Source organism: Lytechinus pictus, chromosome 4 (genome assembly GCF_037042905.1).
Source record: "Lytechinus pictus isolate F3 Inbred chromosome 4, Lp3.0, whole genome shotgun sequence".
Lineage (NCBI taxonomy): Eukaryota > Metazoa > Echinodermata > Echinoidea > Temnopleuroida > Toxopneustidae > Lytechinus > Lytechinus pictus.
In genome coordinates, this window is record NC_087248.1 from 3811048 (window position 1) to 3828694 (window position 17647).

Sequence of the window (17647 nt, forward strand, 5' to 3'; positions counted from 1 at the left end):
CTGGCGCTCGCGGATATTTTCCACGTATATCGCGATAATCTCAATCCTGAAACGAAAACGGATGTAGAAATACCCATAGATAATGGCTCTTCTTCATCTCCCCCCGGATTTCGTCAAATTATTTGTTCTGTTTTGCTCCCTCCTTCCACGGTTCCATTACCGGCTTGTCAAGTCTTTTAGTATGAAAAGTGAAGATGGGGGATGCCGGGGAAGTAACGTTTTGTGGCAGTGTCCTATTTATGCAAGTATGAGTCATCTCAATCGGGGATCACCTAGCTAGCTAGCTTGACTTTATAAAGCCTTCATCCTCCTTACCTTTCTGATAGAGAAATAGAAAGTTAAAGCTGCAGTACTATGTTGAGTATTTCAGGATAAAAAAAATATTGCACGAAAAAAATTTAATGTAAAAATTTAATGCTTAACTCCGAGTATCTTTGACAATGAAGGGTACAGAAATTCGGTTAACTGATGATGATGATGATGATGGTGGTGGTGGTTGGAAGACTGATGATGATTGATTAGGAAACTGGAAATTAATGGAATATGTCGGAGAATCCTTTTATCTCTCTCTACTTTTCATATTTGCTTTCATATTTTAAATTTTGATAAATAAAAATGCAAAATGTGCCAAACTATAGCATTGTAGACCTCGTTAAAAACACCAAATTTTCTTTACTTTAACCGACGCGAATAGGATGACATTTTTTAAATGAGATATTCTACGAATAGTGAAGGTTTAGCATATTGATTATTTCTTTTGACCTCGATTTCGGATTCAAGCCAAGCCATGTGGGATGTATACACATTCACCACTCCGTGTGGAGTGTTCCATTTATGCACATAGGCATTCACAATCAAACTGATGAGCATCATTATATAAACCTCCTGGATACGATCCAAAGACTGACAGCTATAGGTGGAAGGCCTATGGGTATAGAAATGGCCAACCCCTTTCATAAACCTATCCTCCAATTAGCCGCCTAAGAGTAATGCGGATAATTCAATAAAAATTGCGTTCACAAACTCCGAAAATAAGCCGCATTATTTTTACGAGCGCCCGTCCTGAAAAGGCGGATAATCGTCATGACAACTGGACACGCCCCCTCCGATGCGGTTGTGTTTGAAAAGGGTGACCTTGTGACCGCACCATGGCAATTATCCGCATTATTTGGAAATGCGTTCATAAACTCAAAATCTTGTCCCAATGCTGCTATTATGCGGATAATAGCAGCATCAGAATAATGCGGATAACTCTGGTCCTCCTCCAATTTTACGACCAAATTATGCTGCTATTAGCCGCATAATTGGGTTTATGAAAGGGGTAATAGATTAGTACGTAATGTATTATACTTTGATCTTGCAAAGAACTGTTCAGTTGCCGATGTGCCTTCATCTCAATCTGTTTTTTACTGAATCTACTGGTTCAACTAAAGAGGTATGACGATTTAAACCTCTGCCTCTGATCAATAAGTCTATCTGAAAAGAGATGTCATCAATCTGTAATTTTAATAAGCCCCCAAACGATTGATGATATACTGCACTGGCGCCTAAGATTGACGCCATGTTTGACATTTTATACCCTACTGTTCTCACTAAAATTCCCATGTTACCTTTACCGAGGCAAGTGTCCTCCCCTGAAAAAGGTAGTAACATGTCTTCGAAGGCCTGATGCGAATGATCTTGAATCTATCTATATACAGATGGAAACCAGACTGGGGTTTTTCAGAAGAAAAATATATAATTAACCGTGTCATTACATTTGTGATGTTCGTATTTCCAAAGCCAACATTTAAAAGCGTTTTGTGACTTCATAGGGGATAACTTGGTTTCCTTAACTTTTGAACTATGAATAATTCGATTCTGTTTAAAAATGTGACACCTCTTGTAAATTCAATGAAATAAAAGTTATTGGATTTAAGAGTAGTTAGTGGTGCGAATGGCCTATCATATAAGTATAAACGAATATTGAACCACATATCTACGTCTATTCTGTTTCCACGTCTAACCAATGTGATATAATGGCGTTAAGATGGTATTATGAGTCACACCATTGTTCAAAAACAATCTTGTGATAAAGATAAGATATCGATGCATGAGATCTATTACTGTGTTGGTCTATCCAGAGACACCCCTCTATCAACTTTTCGTACGTTTGTACGATGTCTAGTACGATACGTATCATCCTTATCGACCTGTTCTGAAGCAACACCACGGCGTCGATACGACGCGTCGTTTCGACATAATCATGATTATGGCATTGAGACATGAAAAATGTCAATATCCGTATGTCCTATATCAAAACGTCCTACATTCATACTTCGTACATCAATTCGTTGTATATTAATGAAAGAAGACCCCGACTGTAAAGGTGTATGGATAAAGCATAACTTTAAATAAAGTGGTCAGAACATTCCTTCGCTTCCCGTCATTTCGTCTGCCACGGGGACATTCAAATAAAGAGACATTTCGTGAATTTCTATGAATAAAAGAGGAGAGACCATATAATTCCGTGGAGAAATCAAGAAAGGCAATTCCTCCAGCATCAATACTTGACCCTATTGATAGAATGCAGAACACGAACTAATTGCTCATGCAACAGGACGACAGGTTTCCGTGTTTCAAAGATTTATGACTCAGCCTTTGGGAACATATAGCGCGTTTAGACGGTTTTGAGGGCATTCACAAAGATATAAATGTCATATAGAATAATCGTATGAAACGATTCCTAAATCATTTTTTAGTTGAATAAGAGCATTCAAACAATTAAAAAAGTCCTGCATCCATATGTCTGAAAAAGGTGTGAGATTCCATTAAACACTGTAAAGATGTATTGGCATAGCATAAAATGGGGTAAGAAGATTTATACCTCTGTCACATTTCCCCTACGGCGGCCGTGCGGCGAGTCGAAAACAGCCGTCTTATTATTTTTTTATTCAAACCACCTATGTAGCCGGTACAAAAAATCAAACGGCTGTTTTCGACTCGCCGTACGGCCACCGTAGAGCAAATGTGACTGAGGAATTAGGAAGGATCGGTCGATATAACCGTTTATAGATATTGTCATTGAGCATAATGCTATGTGGATTGTTTGTTATTGTATAACGTAAATGTTAACGCTAATATTAACATTAATATGAAAGTCATATATATCTGGATATATTAAAGGTCAAGTCCACCTCAGAAAAATGTTGATTTGAATCAATAGAGAAAAATCAGACAAGCATAATGCTGAAAATTTCATCAAAATCGGATGTAAAATAAGAAAGTTATGACATTTCAAAGTTTCGCTTATTTTTAACAAAATAGTTATATGAACGGGCCAGTTACATCCAAATGAGAGAGTCGATGATGTCACTCACTCACTATTTCTTTTGTTTTTTATTGTTTGAATTATACCATATTTCAATTTTTACGAATTTGATGATTAGGACCTCCTTGCCTGAAGCACAAAATGTTGAAATAATGGAATTCCACGTTTTCAGGGAGGAATGAAACTTCATTTCACATGACAATGACGAGAAAATAAAAATATTTCATATTTCATACAATAAAATACAAAAGAAATAGTGAGTGAGTGATGTCATCAGTTCACTCATTTGCATACCGACCGAGATGTGCATATAACTGTTTTGTGAAATGAAGCGAAACTTTAAAATATCATAACTTTCTTATTTTACATCCGATTTTGATGAAATTTTCAGTGTTATGCTTGTTGAAATTTTCTCTTTTTATTCAAATCAAGTTTTTGTTGGGGTGGACTTGTCCTTTAACTAAATACCACATAGTTGATCTTATCATGAAATTAATCATCATCTTTATCATTATCATCATCTTTATCATTATCATCATCGTCATCATCGTCATTGTCATCATCATAATCATCATCTTTATCAAAATCATCATCATCGCCGTCATCGTCATCATATTTGTCTTCGCTATTTGTCGTCGCTATCGTCATCTTCATCAAATTTTCGTGGTAATTGTTGTCATCTTAACCATCCTCGCCATCATCACCGCCACGGTATTTTCTATCCTTATTACGATGACATCTCTGACAAAATACAACTTTATCCGTGGAATTAATTGCGCCACTTCACATACTTCATCATTACCACTGCCATACCACAATCACCTTTGCCAGCACCATCACCACCACTCTCACCGTCATCACAATCTTCCAATCAATCAATTCAATGAATCATATATAACGTCAAAAGATATCACTTTATCTCCACCAGGCACCACAAAAATAATAATAAACGCAAGGAAACAATAGAGAGTAACAAAACAAAAACAATCGCCAAAGCAATAATAAAAAAAACCCAATACAGCATTATGTTAGGACTTCCAATACAAAGTATAAAACTAAAACATAAAACGGCTATGACATTCGACAATTTCTGCATTTGCTTTTGATTTTAAGAGGAAGGTGAAAACAAGACCTTGACAAAGGTTCGTCACCTCATTTAAGAGTGTTAAACCTTTAATGTAGAGCAATGACTCATACTACACACCTTGATAAAGTGGATGCTAGAGGAGGGCATACATGAATATGCCTGCTGCATCCTGGTTTGTGAACAGGTCGATGAAAGCGGTGTCCATTAGTTTGTTTTTCATTTTAAGGAGGATCAGGAGAAAGGGATGGAGAACACCACTTGATGCACGAGAGGAGAGGGTATTCGAAAAGAGGAATTGTAGGTTGGGGGGTAATGATCTACAGTCACATCAATGAAACCGATTCCAAAACGGCCGATAGTATATGCCATTGGTAATAATGGAGTAGGCATTGTCGGTCAGGAGACTGTTTAGCTTGTGTGACTGTAGATTGAGCTTAACAGAATGGAAAAAAGTAGGTTGATAATGTATACAGAAATTTTTAGAGGAGGGAGGCATCGGAAAAAGAGCTAGATAAGAGTAAGGTAGATGAGTGTATGTGTGTGTGGGGGGGGGGGGGGGCGGAAACACAAACATACAGATGGGCAGACAAGCTAAGCCAGAAAGACACGCGAATAGGAAGAAGATAGAGACAGGAAGGGAAAGGGATATCTTTAAAATGAGGTGAGCATGCTGAAAGAATGATATAAGAGAAAAGGAAGACCGAAAGGGGGAATGAATGGCAAAGGGCTCGGAAACGGACAGGATGGAATAACATGTTGGATGAAGAATGGGGGGGGGGGGGTGATCTCTTGGGAGACAAAAAATCAGTGTGTGTCGATAACCCCCGCTGGCGGGGGGGGGGGGGTTAAGTCTTGACCAGTGTCGTTCGTAACTCGGGATGCATGCCAATCAATCCATGGACCAATTTTGAAGTAATAGTTTCATGCTAATTTATTCGGAATGTGATAGAAATACACTCAGCAGATACTATCAAAACATTCTCTGTGCGCTTATGAAAATTGATCGATGGATTGTGGTTTTAATTCTCGAAGCATGGCTGTTTATTTTTGCTTTCCATTTGTCTTCAGGCGTTTTGTTTCGATTTATACAGAGAAATTAGGATGGTCATGATGGTGGCGGACATTACACTGTCGAATGGAGAGAAGCGAGATTACTATCTTGCAAGTAACAGTGCCACGGCTATTATGACTTATTTGAAAATTAAATCAGGGTTATCAAATCCAAATCGAAAAAAAGATATCCCGCATCAATTCCATTATTACAAAATACAAAATGGAAAATATGTATGTTCCCCCAAAGAGTTATATTTATTGAATGGAAATAAATTCTTCATCTATTCAGTAATTCACACCACGCAATACATTCTAAGTCTACCCTTATGAACTGTTTATTTGAATATATAGAAAAGAAAAGCCGAATATTTCATCAAATTCGGATATAAAGGTAGAAATGTATATGCCCTATTTCATAATCATATGCTTAACATGAAGGTTCTAGCAATAGGTCCTTGGTTCTAGTGATGTCACATGACCTAAATTTACAATGTGGTTTGACTGCCCTTTTAATAAGTGAGTGTCATGAGTATTGTTACTTATTCAACAATAAAATCAGATTTTTTAGTTTAATGAAAAAGATATGTACATCCATATTACAGTATCATGAAATACAAAATAATCAGTGTGACGTTTATTAATCTCTCATAGTCTCATTTGCTTTTCGCATGCGTAATGCATAATCTTTGTGAAATAAAGCAGAAGTTTTAATGCATCAATTTTTCATTCTAAATTCGATGAGATGTTGTTTTCTATTAATACAAGTCAACTTGCTGTTGAGTTGGACTTGACCTATTTGACGGAATGAAGTGTATGTGCTATTAGCAGGCCTATTATTTGCATAATGCCCAACTCAAATCAAATAAAATATTCAACGAATGAATAAAATAAAAATTGTAGAGCCTTGGACAGTAGTGTATTTTGACATGATGAGGGCAATGGTAAGGTAAAGTAAGGTCATTTTATTTTCAGAATAAAAAAGGTAGATTGTTACACGTCCTATTTATTGCTTTCCCTTCCGAGCCTTTCTTACTGTCCTTGTTCCCCCTTCCCCCCTCACTAATAAAATCTTAAGGTGTGTGGTAGCCGCATGAAGTAAGACATTTACATCAAAATAAAACGGGCAATTGTATACTTCATACAACAAACTGTTCTTATAATTAATACCTACTGAGTTGGGAGTCCCGATTTTTGTTTAAATATATTTCTTAATCAATAATTACAATCGCCACCAAATAAATAAAACAAAACAAAAATAGAAAACATAAATGTGGGTCGCTCAGCCAACTTCTTGAAAACGAAACTGATGTTGAACCCATAACTTTAGTAGGCCTACATACCCCAACTTGAACTATACAAAGGGTCACTTCCTGGTCATTCTGCCTTGTTGACCATTCGATTTCTGACCCTGAGGCGATGTCACCTATTGTCGTCATCGCCGTTAATTAATTTTTGTTTATTTTCTCAACGGACACTCGATCTCGCATTCGACCACAGCCTCGAGGGTCTTCCGGGGTTGGGGTTCATCATGGAAGTCCAGTTTGGCTTCGAGGAGGGAAGTGATTATCGACGGAATTCGGAAGAGCAAGTCGAAACTTGTCGCAGTTTTCTATACCTTCTTTCTTTTTTATGTTCTATTTATATTGTTATTACATATAAGTTGTGATGAATAAAATAGACAAATCGATTTAACCCACGACCTATTTTATAAGAACACTCGATGCTGGGAAGAAGAATCTGGAGTGTTTTGAAAATTGATGAAAACGTGACACGGCCTACTTTCATTATGATCTTTCATGGCGCCTACACTTTAAATTGGCCATGTTACTGTGTCATTGTCAGCGGAACGATAGCTCAATACTGATTCTGGAATTATTATAATTTTCCCTTAATATTTGCTTCTTATTCACCTCAAGCCTCTCAGTTTTGTACAGATCACTATTTTGCACTATTGGATCTGCCCTCTTTAGATTAAACATAGTTATGTATAATCACTCTTGTTTGCTCTTGGTGCCATGAGCCTAATTACACCAGGAGGGCTTAAGATATTCGTTCGACCCAACCCATTCGATTTTTTTCAATTTGATATTGCTGATTGACAAAAGTGTATGAATATGGTTCAAAATCTAACACTGATTTTAGAAATGGTAACTACTGAACTTCCTTTGCCCAAATTGGGAAGATATATCAATGATTTGGAACTATTTTTTGACTGGCGAAAGAATTTGGGCTATTTTACTGTTTCAGTTGATGAATTTGATTCCATCATAGTTATCTTCATAAATGGCGATTTATTTTTAAAATGAGCTTGCTACGATACCCTTCTCTGGTCAGATATGGAATGTCAGATATATATCCTATCCAAAGGTAGTAACATTTGACCCTCTAATTTCACATTTATTTTTTATGAATTTTTCTTAAGTGCCATTTTAACACACAAGTCTATGGGGAATGTTTTACGCGGTGACACCTCTTATCCCACATTGTTTCATATAATTCTGAGGACACATTGGCCTAGAATATTTGATAATCATTTTCTACCACTCTGCTGGCTGGATTTAGTATTTCTTATTATCAAGCTTAAATTGGCCGTCACAATGTATTACATAGAGTAAATATAATATTGAAATATATCCTTCTGATTTTCTTTCGGTAGTTGTCCCCAATGGCCTCCAGATATTAATATCTACGATTGTTAATCCTCTATACGCTTTTTATCTTAACTCTAATTTATCTTGTTTATTTCTTGTTATTATTAATGATCCATAGAATGCTGCAAATGTTTTTATTTTATATGATAAAAACAATATGAATGCATTTCAGTTACCATGGCAGTGACAGTTTTCAGTAGCCGCTTTGTAGAGGACAGTGTGCTCGTTTAGATATTAAACCCCCTTAATTCTGTCTTTCTTTTATAATGTAAATACTCTTCGGTCAAATATGTAGAAATGTCTGATTTGAGGGTGAAAATATTTGTCCTTTTCTTTGAAAGGCATTTGTGTTTAAATTCTACAGGTCTCTTAACAGAAATGTACAAGTGGGCGTAGGAATATTGACCTCTTATATCCATATTTGTTTTTCACGGACGTCTCGTCAAAGAGCGAGGATATTTCTTTTTCTCTTCAAAAATATTAGTACGTCCTACTTATTTAAAAGTAAAATCACCACATGAAAGGAGCGAAGGGTGACAACACAATGAATATTCGATTTACAATAATAACCCTTAATAGTTTAAATCGTGATTCGAGCTTTCATACAATCCAGCATCTTCAAAATGTATATGACAGATGGGAAATTAATGGTCACTCCTCATTGCATTTTGACTGGTAATTTTTGAGTTCTAAAACTGATTCTTATCCATGCTTCAAAACTTTTAACCAGACAGTCTAAGCTGAAATGATCAACTATTTGAAGTCGATATTATTTTTTCAATATATGGTTACACTCGAAACGGCACTCTTCATATATGTTCACAGATTTCTTGAAAGCGTTTACGATTACATATTAAACATAAAACTGTAAACAATCGAAAAGGAATACCTTATTAGGCAAATTTTATTCCGAATAATATTGACAATGAGTTTGTCGTATTCTACTTGAGGTGATATTACAAGTATATTCCGAAAATACAATATTTCACAGAATAATAATATAAGAGCGAAATTGTATGATTGAAAACAATCAGTCATATAAATTAATCATTAAAACAAAATAAAAACTGACTACTCAAAAGTTTCCAGTGAAAGGTATAAAATAATATATTGTTATGTTACCTTGATATAGTCTGTAATAAATAATACAGAAGGATCTTTCATATTACATTGTATAATCAGATGTCATCAGAAACGAAAATAGACATACATAGTTTACTTGTCTCCTGGCAGAAATCATAAGTAACTATAATTGAATAGATAGGTAACTGTGATCAATCAAATAGTATTAGTGACTTTCTGCCAAATTATTCATAAATATGCCCGGATTCCATTTTAAAATGTTAATATTCGTTCTAGTTCCGGATTCTTAGAGCCCAATCCCCACGTTGTGACTTTCATGAAACTGAGTTGTGATATTTTATAGTCAATTTATCAATAAAAGAAAAGTTATTTAGGATCGCCACGTAACCCTAGGTGGATACTAAGAACCAGAGTTAAACCGTAAAACGTCAAAATGTCTCCAGTTTGTCCAATTTCCTGGTAAGATCTTCCCAATGTTGTACCCCAGTGCGCATGCGTCCCTCGGGTAAAGTTACAATGTTGTTGGGAGACACCGGGAGTTACAATCATCGCAATCAGAACCTAGAGCACAAAGGCTTGGTGTCACAGAACCTTGTCCTCCATCTTCACATATCTCATTCCTTCGGTTGTAACACAGGTTAGAGCACTTGATCTCTATCGGAAAAAATATGAAAACAGAGAAATAAATGATAAATAATCCGAAGAGAAGAGAGAGGATGTGGATTATTCCTTAAAAATCTTAGGCATTCTCTATACTCCAACCTGGAATATGGGGAACGACATCATTCGCGAAATCGGGCCCTTTTCCTACTTTTAATCCCACAAATCATGGAGAAATGTAATTTTGACTGTATTCAATTTTGCGTGCTTTGACCTATTTCTTACCATGCAAGTGGTGATCAGCTAGTGTCCCTCTCACTATAGATACACAACTAGTCCCCTCCTTTCGAAAATATAATATTTCATTGATTGGAAGGCCTACATCATTGGCTTACAAATGGGGGCGACTAGTGGATACTATTTCCCTGTAGAAATTACATGTCCGAGGAAAAAAAAAGAGGAAAAGGGGAAAATGACAGGAAAAGGGTTAATGTTATATCATATTTTGGATATGTCAAAATTTGCCTCTAAATTAGATTTTATTTCAAAGGAGTAGTTTGCTCACTTGCTTAGCTCTGTCTTGTAATAAAACCGCGTATCATGTCACCTTGAATATTTTATCCATGATTCCTCTGGCCTACGTAGTATCAATACACGGCTTAAGAAGACACAATGGAAGGCAAATAGGATGGATGATTGCGATAAGGATCGATCTGGGCAAGCTTACCCTTTTGTAAATTAAGGAATAATCATGCAGAGGTCAACTTAGTCTTATAACCTACCTTCTTCCCTGCCTTCCATTGTGCATTCGAAAGCCGCACTCATAACAATGTCGTACATAAAATCAAGACACTATAGGGGTGTTTCACAAAGATTTTAAAAATGATTTTTTTTTTAAAGCAAGATTGGTAAGTGTGTTTAGGGGACGCGACCGGGACGCGAGATACAGCGGGATCATCAAGTGAAATTTGTATCAAATTCCACGTTTGAGTTCGTGCTTCAGAAATGACTAAAAAAAAACACTTGCCCTTCAGTCCTCCCAAGCTATCTAGATAAGATATGAAAGTAGAGCCTACAAAAAGTCACCTGAATATTGATTTGCATCGTAAATAAACCTTTATTCTACATTCCACGACTTTTTTTTTCATGAATTATTCAAAACCTCAGTGTCAGACTCACACCAAGGTACGGTCGAAGAGACCATACCCTGCGACCGATCGGACGTGCTTTCACACCGACGTCAAAATTGGTCAGGCCCAGAGCGGTCGGTCGCTGTACAGCTGACCTAGCCGAAGGCGGAAGTAGAGCGCGTGGGCGTGTATGGGGGGGGGGGGGGTCATTGCATTTCAATCGGTCGCTGAGTACGATGTGCTTTCACATCAAGCTTGCATCGGTCGCGATCAATCGCTGAAGACCTCTTATGTCGGACTCTGCGACCGATCATCTTGGTAAAAACGATTGGTCGCTGAGTACGATGAAATGCATGCTTTCACACCATGGTTTCATCGGTCGCTGGGTAGGCCCTACGGTCTGCGACCGGACCTTTGTGTGAAAGCAACATCCAAACACCCATCTTATGTCTGTAAGATTGTAACTTACCGTTAGTTGTACTGTTACATGTGTGACACACGTTGCCTTCCCACTGATCTTTGCATTCACATGTAAAGTCTATGATAGCCGAGATTCCATTACCCACACGTCGGTCGATACATTCTCCACCATGATGGCAAGGACTGGAGCTGTAAAGAGGTAAAGAGGGTGTAAAAATTTAGATGATGATCATCATCATCAACATGATTACGGTTATCCTCGTCACCATCATTATTAACATCATCATTATAATCATAACCATCATGCATCATCATCATCATGATACTCATCAAAATCATCATTATCATTATGATCATAATTGTCATTGTAAAGTCATAATCGTCACCATAGTCATCATTGTCATCCATCATCGTCATCATCATTACCATCAGCAACAGACGCATCATTATCATTATCATATTATTATCACCATCAATATCATCAACATCGTCGCCCTCATCAACATCATCATTATCAACATCACCGTCATTATCATCATAATCACTACCATCACCATCATCATCACCAACCTCAAAATCATTATAATCATCATTTTCACCACCACCACCACAACCACCACCACCATCAACATGAACATCATCATCACGATCATCATTATCATCATCATCATCATCATCACCACCATCATCATCATCATCACCACCACCATCATCATCATCATCATCATCGTCATCATCATCATTAATCTTCACCCAAAATTTATTTTTTACCTGCAGGAACACTCTCTGAATGGTGGTTGAGGCGCTGGTGTATGTGTTTTTGTTAGCAGAGCTGACCGTATGGTTGACTGACTCTGGACTTCATTGACCCCTCCACCGATCAGGAGAACGAAGACACAGACCACAATGCCGACAGTGATGGTATTAGCCAAACGGATATCCATTTTTCTTGACGTTCTGCACACATGAATAATTTTGAAATGTAAGAAATGTTATTTTATCCTATATCTTATATTATTCAGGCATACGCGATAATGTAATTATTCTTTGTGCCTTTCTTTCTCTTGATGTGTTGTTTATCTATTTGTCTGTCTCTTTGATGTCGGTTTCCCCGTCTCTCTTTCTATGTCTTTCTACCATTTTCAATTATCATGTCGCGCATATTCATTTTTTTTAAATGCCAGTGGATTTATATTAATTTATCAACATATCAAACTTTTCATGTTGTAAGAGGGCAGCAAATAACCTGATCAATTGTGACAACATGCATGGACATGGGGAAAAACATAATCATTGTGTCTGGTTAAATTTGAGACAAGAAATAGTGTTAAATTTGTATATATGACAACAATATAAATTATATGCACCATTTGAGCTGCAACAAAATTCACTTACGACAAACAAACAAGGATGAAAATTTTTGTCTGATTTGGTAAAATCTATATTAAACACATTTAATCATCAAAAAGACGGAATATAGTTTATTTTACTAAATTCAAAATGCTTTGATTTATGATACAAATAGGCCTAGCTTTTCTCGATTTTTATCAATGTCAGCACCGCTATAATATTTTGATGACATCTAATTAAAGAACCAAACGATAGGACAAAATATATGCCAGTGCCATTTGTAAATAATTCAACTCCTTTAAATTTAAGCATGCCCAATACTAGTGATGGTACATTTTACTTACCGAGCTGAATGGTATCCAAGTTTGTAAATGAGAAAACAGAAGCATTAAATCGTTTATTCGCCTCGTGTTACCACCGTAGACTTTCGATGCTTCAGACTCGCTTTATACGGGATGGTTCCAGAGTAATGACGTGTCAAGGTTTAGAACTGTTATAAAGTACTGAAATTATGCATGCTTTTTTTCCAGAACACGTGCCCAGGCCAAAAAAATACAAGGAATCTCGGACATTGTTGATGATCTTCGGACAGGTGACTGGCATCCAAATTCACTGATGATTCTTTTTGAGACATAAAGAGAATTTCATGAAAAAATAGTTTCCTAAAATAGACCTCCTGAAATCGTGCATGTGATTGGTTCAAAGCAAATCTGTCAGTGAAAAATCGCTGACAATAATGTTTCGTGAAACACATAACTGAGCTGGAGACCTGTGTATACATGATGGCGAATTATTCCACTAACCTGTTATTTTGAATTGACTGACACGCTGAAAATGCAGTCTGCATACATTCCTTGATGCTATGTTAGGTAAGATTTCACATCGTCAGGAAGATTATTTAATTTAACAATACCTTTTCACTGTTTCAGGTGGTATCTTTACAAACTTAGCAAATAGGCCTACAAATAAAGGTATTGAAATGGCGAATAGGCCGATTTCACAACACTATATTGAGACAAGAATCCCAGAGTGGCATATCCAGTAGAAACAACGCCCCGCCGAACACAAAATAACACCGGTTCCAATGTTATTTACGTTCATGACCGTACCCAATCGGGGATGGGGGGTATAGGGGGCGGCTGCCCTTCCCCCAGAAATGTTGAGAAATTATAGTTTTTACTAACAATTTTCACAAAATTAACCAAAAGGACGCATATAATCCTTTAATTTCACAGTTAGAATATGCAAAAGCACTTCATGACAAGCTTTGTGGCTTCGCTCCCTAGCATTCAAGTTTCTTTTGATTTTTTTTTAGTCTTGCCCCCCCCCCCCCAGGAAAAAAAGTTTCTGCGTACAGCCATGATTACGCTAGCTGGAAATTGCCTTGCTCTTTTTTTCCATTTTCTTCTTATACTGTTGCCCTCTCCCCCTCTTAAGATGCGCATGTGGTATGTGCCCCTTTACCCTAGCTCCTGTATACGCCCTTAGATACGCCTTTTGTTAGAAAGTGGGAAGTCGCCCAAAATGTTCTATATAATTCAATACATCCGAATCACTCTATTTTTCAAATCCTAGGTAAGATGTCCGGACTCTTATGAATTATATCATATAAACATATATGAAATAATCTTAAAGAAACAAAATTAAGCTATCTTCGGCGTTATTCTGATAAAGATATTGCATACCGAGCGTACCTCGAAAAAGCACACCTTTCATGTATAGTTTTGATATAAAAGAATGACATAAAGGCATGGATCTGTGCTTGGTGAAACTTTGAGGGGTACGACGCAGTGCGGAGGGCAATTTAGAATTAAAATACATTTTTGAATAACATTTCTATTGTTTGGGTTTTTTGCTCTTATTACTGCGAAATAATACAATATCAATGTGACATGATTATATGCAATATGCAAAAGAATGCATAACATAAACAATATACTCATAAACTGAGTTAAAAAAAAAACTTATCAAATTCACAAGCGCACTACACAAATTCCATTCAGTCAAAATGAACAAAATTTTGACACAGGCTAGCTTCAATAATCTTTATCAAGCACATATCAGTAATTAAAAGATTCATTCAATAACAAAGAGGCTGTAGCCCCTCAAATCAATTGGTTCCAGAATCCAAAGTCACAAAATGGCGAAAGAAAGACCAATGAAAATGAGATGGGATGCATATTAGTATGCATTAATGTGGGCCTAATGAACCTACTTATGAAAATAAAGCTGGAAAATACTTAATTCATCTGGACTTATATAGGCCCGATCCCCCATCAACCTGGCTAAGTTGGTTAGCTCTTTAATCAGTGTCAAGCATAACTGTGCAGTAATTAATATATAAATGTTATGTAATGAAATCAAGGAGATATCATATCTCCTTGATGAAATGAAACGCTCATATTGTTTGCTACATGAAATTGTGTTTTTGCAAATGTTTCTCGATCATTGCAGTTTAAGAAGAATTACTGTTTTCTTTTTATTTTCTGTTATGTATTGGTTATTCATATCAATATAAATTCTGTACAGTTTTATTTAGAAATAAAACATTCCTAAGGTATGAATGAAATTCACGGGAAGGAAGAAGGAAACTTCTGGTGAAAGATGTCCAAGTAATTATAACGTTAGATTGGATTTAGTTCGATTTCTTGTGAATATCCCTAAAAAGGAAGCCATATACCCATAAAAAGAAAACCGGGATGAATGGGGTAGAATTGTTTTGGTAAACATTGACCCAGACAAACGTCAGAACATTTCCTAGAAGAAATAATAGTTCTGTTTCCCACTCAATCCGGTGTAAGTGGTAATAAAATCTCTAAACCAATCGAATTCCACAAGGGACAAAATGGGCGACCAGGCATTAGCCAATTAGAGGGGCGTATACTTCAGAATACTTTCCAAGAATATTAGAGTTCCACTACTCTTGACCCTTACCATTAGGTCTATAAATCAGCTCTCGGTGAATACAACAAGGTGTTGTTAAGGACAACCTGTCTGTCAACCAGTCTGGATCTAGGGATTCCACATTGACAGAATTGGATTGGCATACAAAGTAAACACCAACAGGAAGTTGTGGGTACATATTATTTTAGTATTTTATGATTACCTGTACTTATTATAAACATGATCTATTGTGTTGTATTGAATATCATATAACTGAGTTTTATTCCGATGAATATTGTTGTGATTACAGTCTGTTAATATGTTGTATGTTCTTGTTTGATTATTATGTTAAGAATACTGTGTTAGTATCATATTATCATATTATGCAAGGTTAATTGATAATACCACCATAAATTCTGAAATAGTGATTGATGGTATGAAACATACTTTTGGAAAAAAATTATATATTCTAAATAATATGTTGAACCTGTCAAGATACTTTAACTTGATATATCCATAAATGTTTGGGGTTTGAACAAATCACTAGAAATGGATTATATTTATATATAATTTGACAGGGTGTTTAGGATTTATGATCTGTAACTGGAGTTAAAGAGACGGAACGGAATCATGGGTCTATAGGTCTCGATTCAGACACAGCTTTAGGAGCTTACGTCAGACAGATAGTTATCGTCAGGACACTCATGAAGAAACAAAGAATCAGAGAAGAAGAAGAAATAGCTAAGCATCATCATTAATCATTGAATTGTATCAATTTGTTGATATCTATATACTTACTTTATAACCTGTAATCTTTGTTAAAATAATTTACTATATAATAAAGGTTTTCTAAAACCTAATGATTTGTGTGATTGGTATCCTGTTAACAAGTTTGCAAAAGTATGTCGGTTCGTGGAACATTCACTGCAGTCAAAAGATCCCAGCCACGAGGTAGGCTCGAATCATATAGATATATACTAATAATATATCTCCAGTGGCATAATTACGGGGGGCATGGGGGCACGTGCCCCCCCCCCCCCAATCGGCTGACCAAAAAAAAAAAAAAGACGGGGGAAAAGGAGAAAAAAGGAGAGGCGTAGTGGAGGAAGAATAAACTAGTGTATATTCTATTATATTAAGTTATATATATATTATATTATTTTATTATATATTATATTACATAAATATTTTTTCATAACTTTATGAAACATATTTGCTGAGGGCCTATGAGTACATTGTGTTCATCATTCCTGGTGCTCGCAATTTCTGTTTAATGAAATATACAATCCTGATGTACTAAAACATCCCTTTTTCAAGTCAATATACACCATACACATGTATTTCCTCGCACTTCGAGTTATTGTTTTATGTAGTGACATGCTTCTCTTTCATGACTACTTAAAGAGATTGCCCCCTTTTAAAGTCTGAATATAAAATATTCCCAGTTAGTGTTTACTTTCGCATAAGAGGATTGGTGAGATATGTCTGCTCTTCATGAATTCCTGAAAACAGTCCTTAAAATTTTCCTTTTACTGCATGGTATGAATACTCTATCTGAAATTTTCAGCTCGCGCTTCGCGCTCGCATCTTTAGTAAGTGAAATACGTATGGTCTAAGTGAATTTTTTTATATAAAGAAGTCTGAGAATGCCCCTCTTCAGGTCTGAATTTCAAAAATTTCAGGTCGCGCTAAGCGCTCGCAGTATTTGATTAATGAGATACATATCATGTTCATGATTACAATGAGTACAAAAAGTGCTTCATGTGTTTAGGTGTAATTCTTACAAAATCAGCAAGAGCTTGACGACGCATTACATGACTGGTGAGATATGTATGCTCTTCATTCATTCCTAAAAACTGGTCCTTTTGTCCCTGTTTGGGGTTAATATGTACAAAAATTTCAGCTCGCGCTTCGCGCTCGCCTTGTTTGTTTAGTGAGACAGGTACGTATCATGATTACACAAAATTGCTTATCTCCCTTTTTTTAGGTCTGAATGTCAAAAATTTCCAGCTCGCGCGCTTCGCGCTCGCATTATTTAATCGGTGAGTTACATATCTGTTTAATGACACGGTCCTTAAAA

The 17647-nt window shown here is 36.3% G+C and overlaps 1 protein-coding gene across 1 annotated transcript; it reads right to left on the bottom strand.

Annotated features, from left to right (window-relative positions):
- Positions 1 to 5616: 5616 nt before the first annotated feature.
- LOC129258551 (protein jagged-1-like) lies at positions 5617 to 13224 on the bottom strand. Its single transcript, XM_054896806.2, has 5 exons — positions 13029 to 13224; positions 12106 to 12291; positions 11384 to 11523; positions 7921 to 9838; positions 5617 to 7454 (listed from the first exon to the last, which is right to left on the bottom strand). The coding sequence occupies exons 2-4, from the start codon at positions 12276 to 12278 to the stop codon at positions 9696 to 9698; spliced, it is 456 nt and encodes a 151-aa protein (XP_054752781.2). The 5' UTR covers positions 12279 to 12291; positions 13029 to 13224; the 3' UTR covers positions 5617 to 7454; positions 7921 to 9695.
- Positions 13225 to 17647: the final 4423 nt, after the last annotated feature.

Excerpts from the sequence above, each read along its gene's own strand:
- LOC129258551 (XM_054896806.2), bottom strand. The coding sequence starts at position 12,278 with ATGGATATCCGTTTGGCTAATACCATCACTGTCGGCATTGTGGTCTGT. Across the intron at positions 11,524-12,105 it reads TTCAGAGAGTGTTCCTGCAG|CTCCAGTCCTTGCCATCATG; the intron begins GTAAAAAATAAA and ends ACCTCTTTACAG. Across the intron at positions 9,839-11,383 it reads ATGTAACAGTACAACTAACG|AGATCAAGTGCTCTAACCTG; the intron begins GTAAGTTACAAT and ends TTTTTCCGATAG.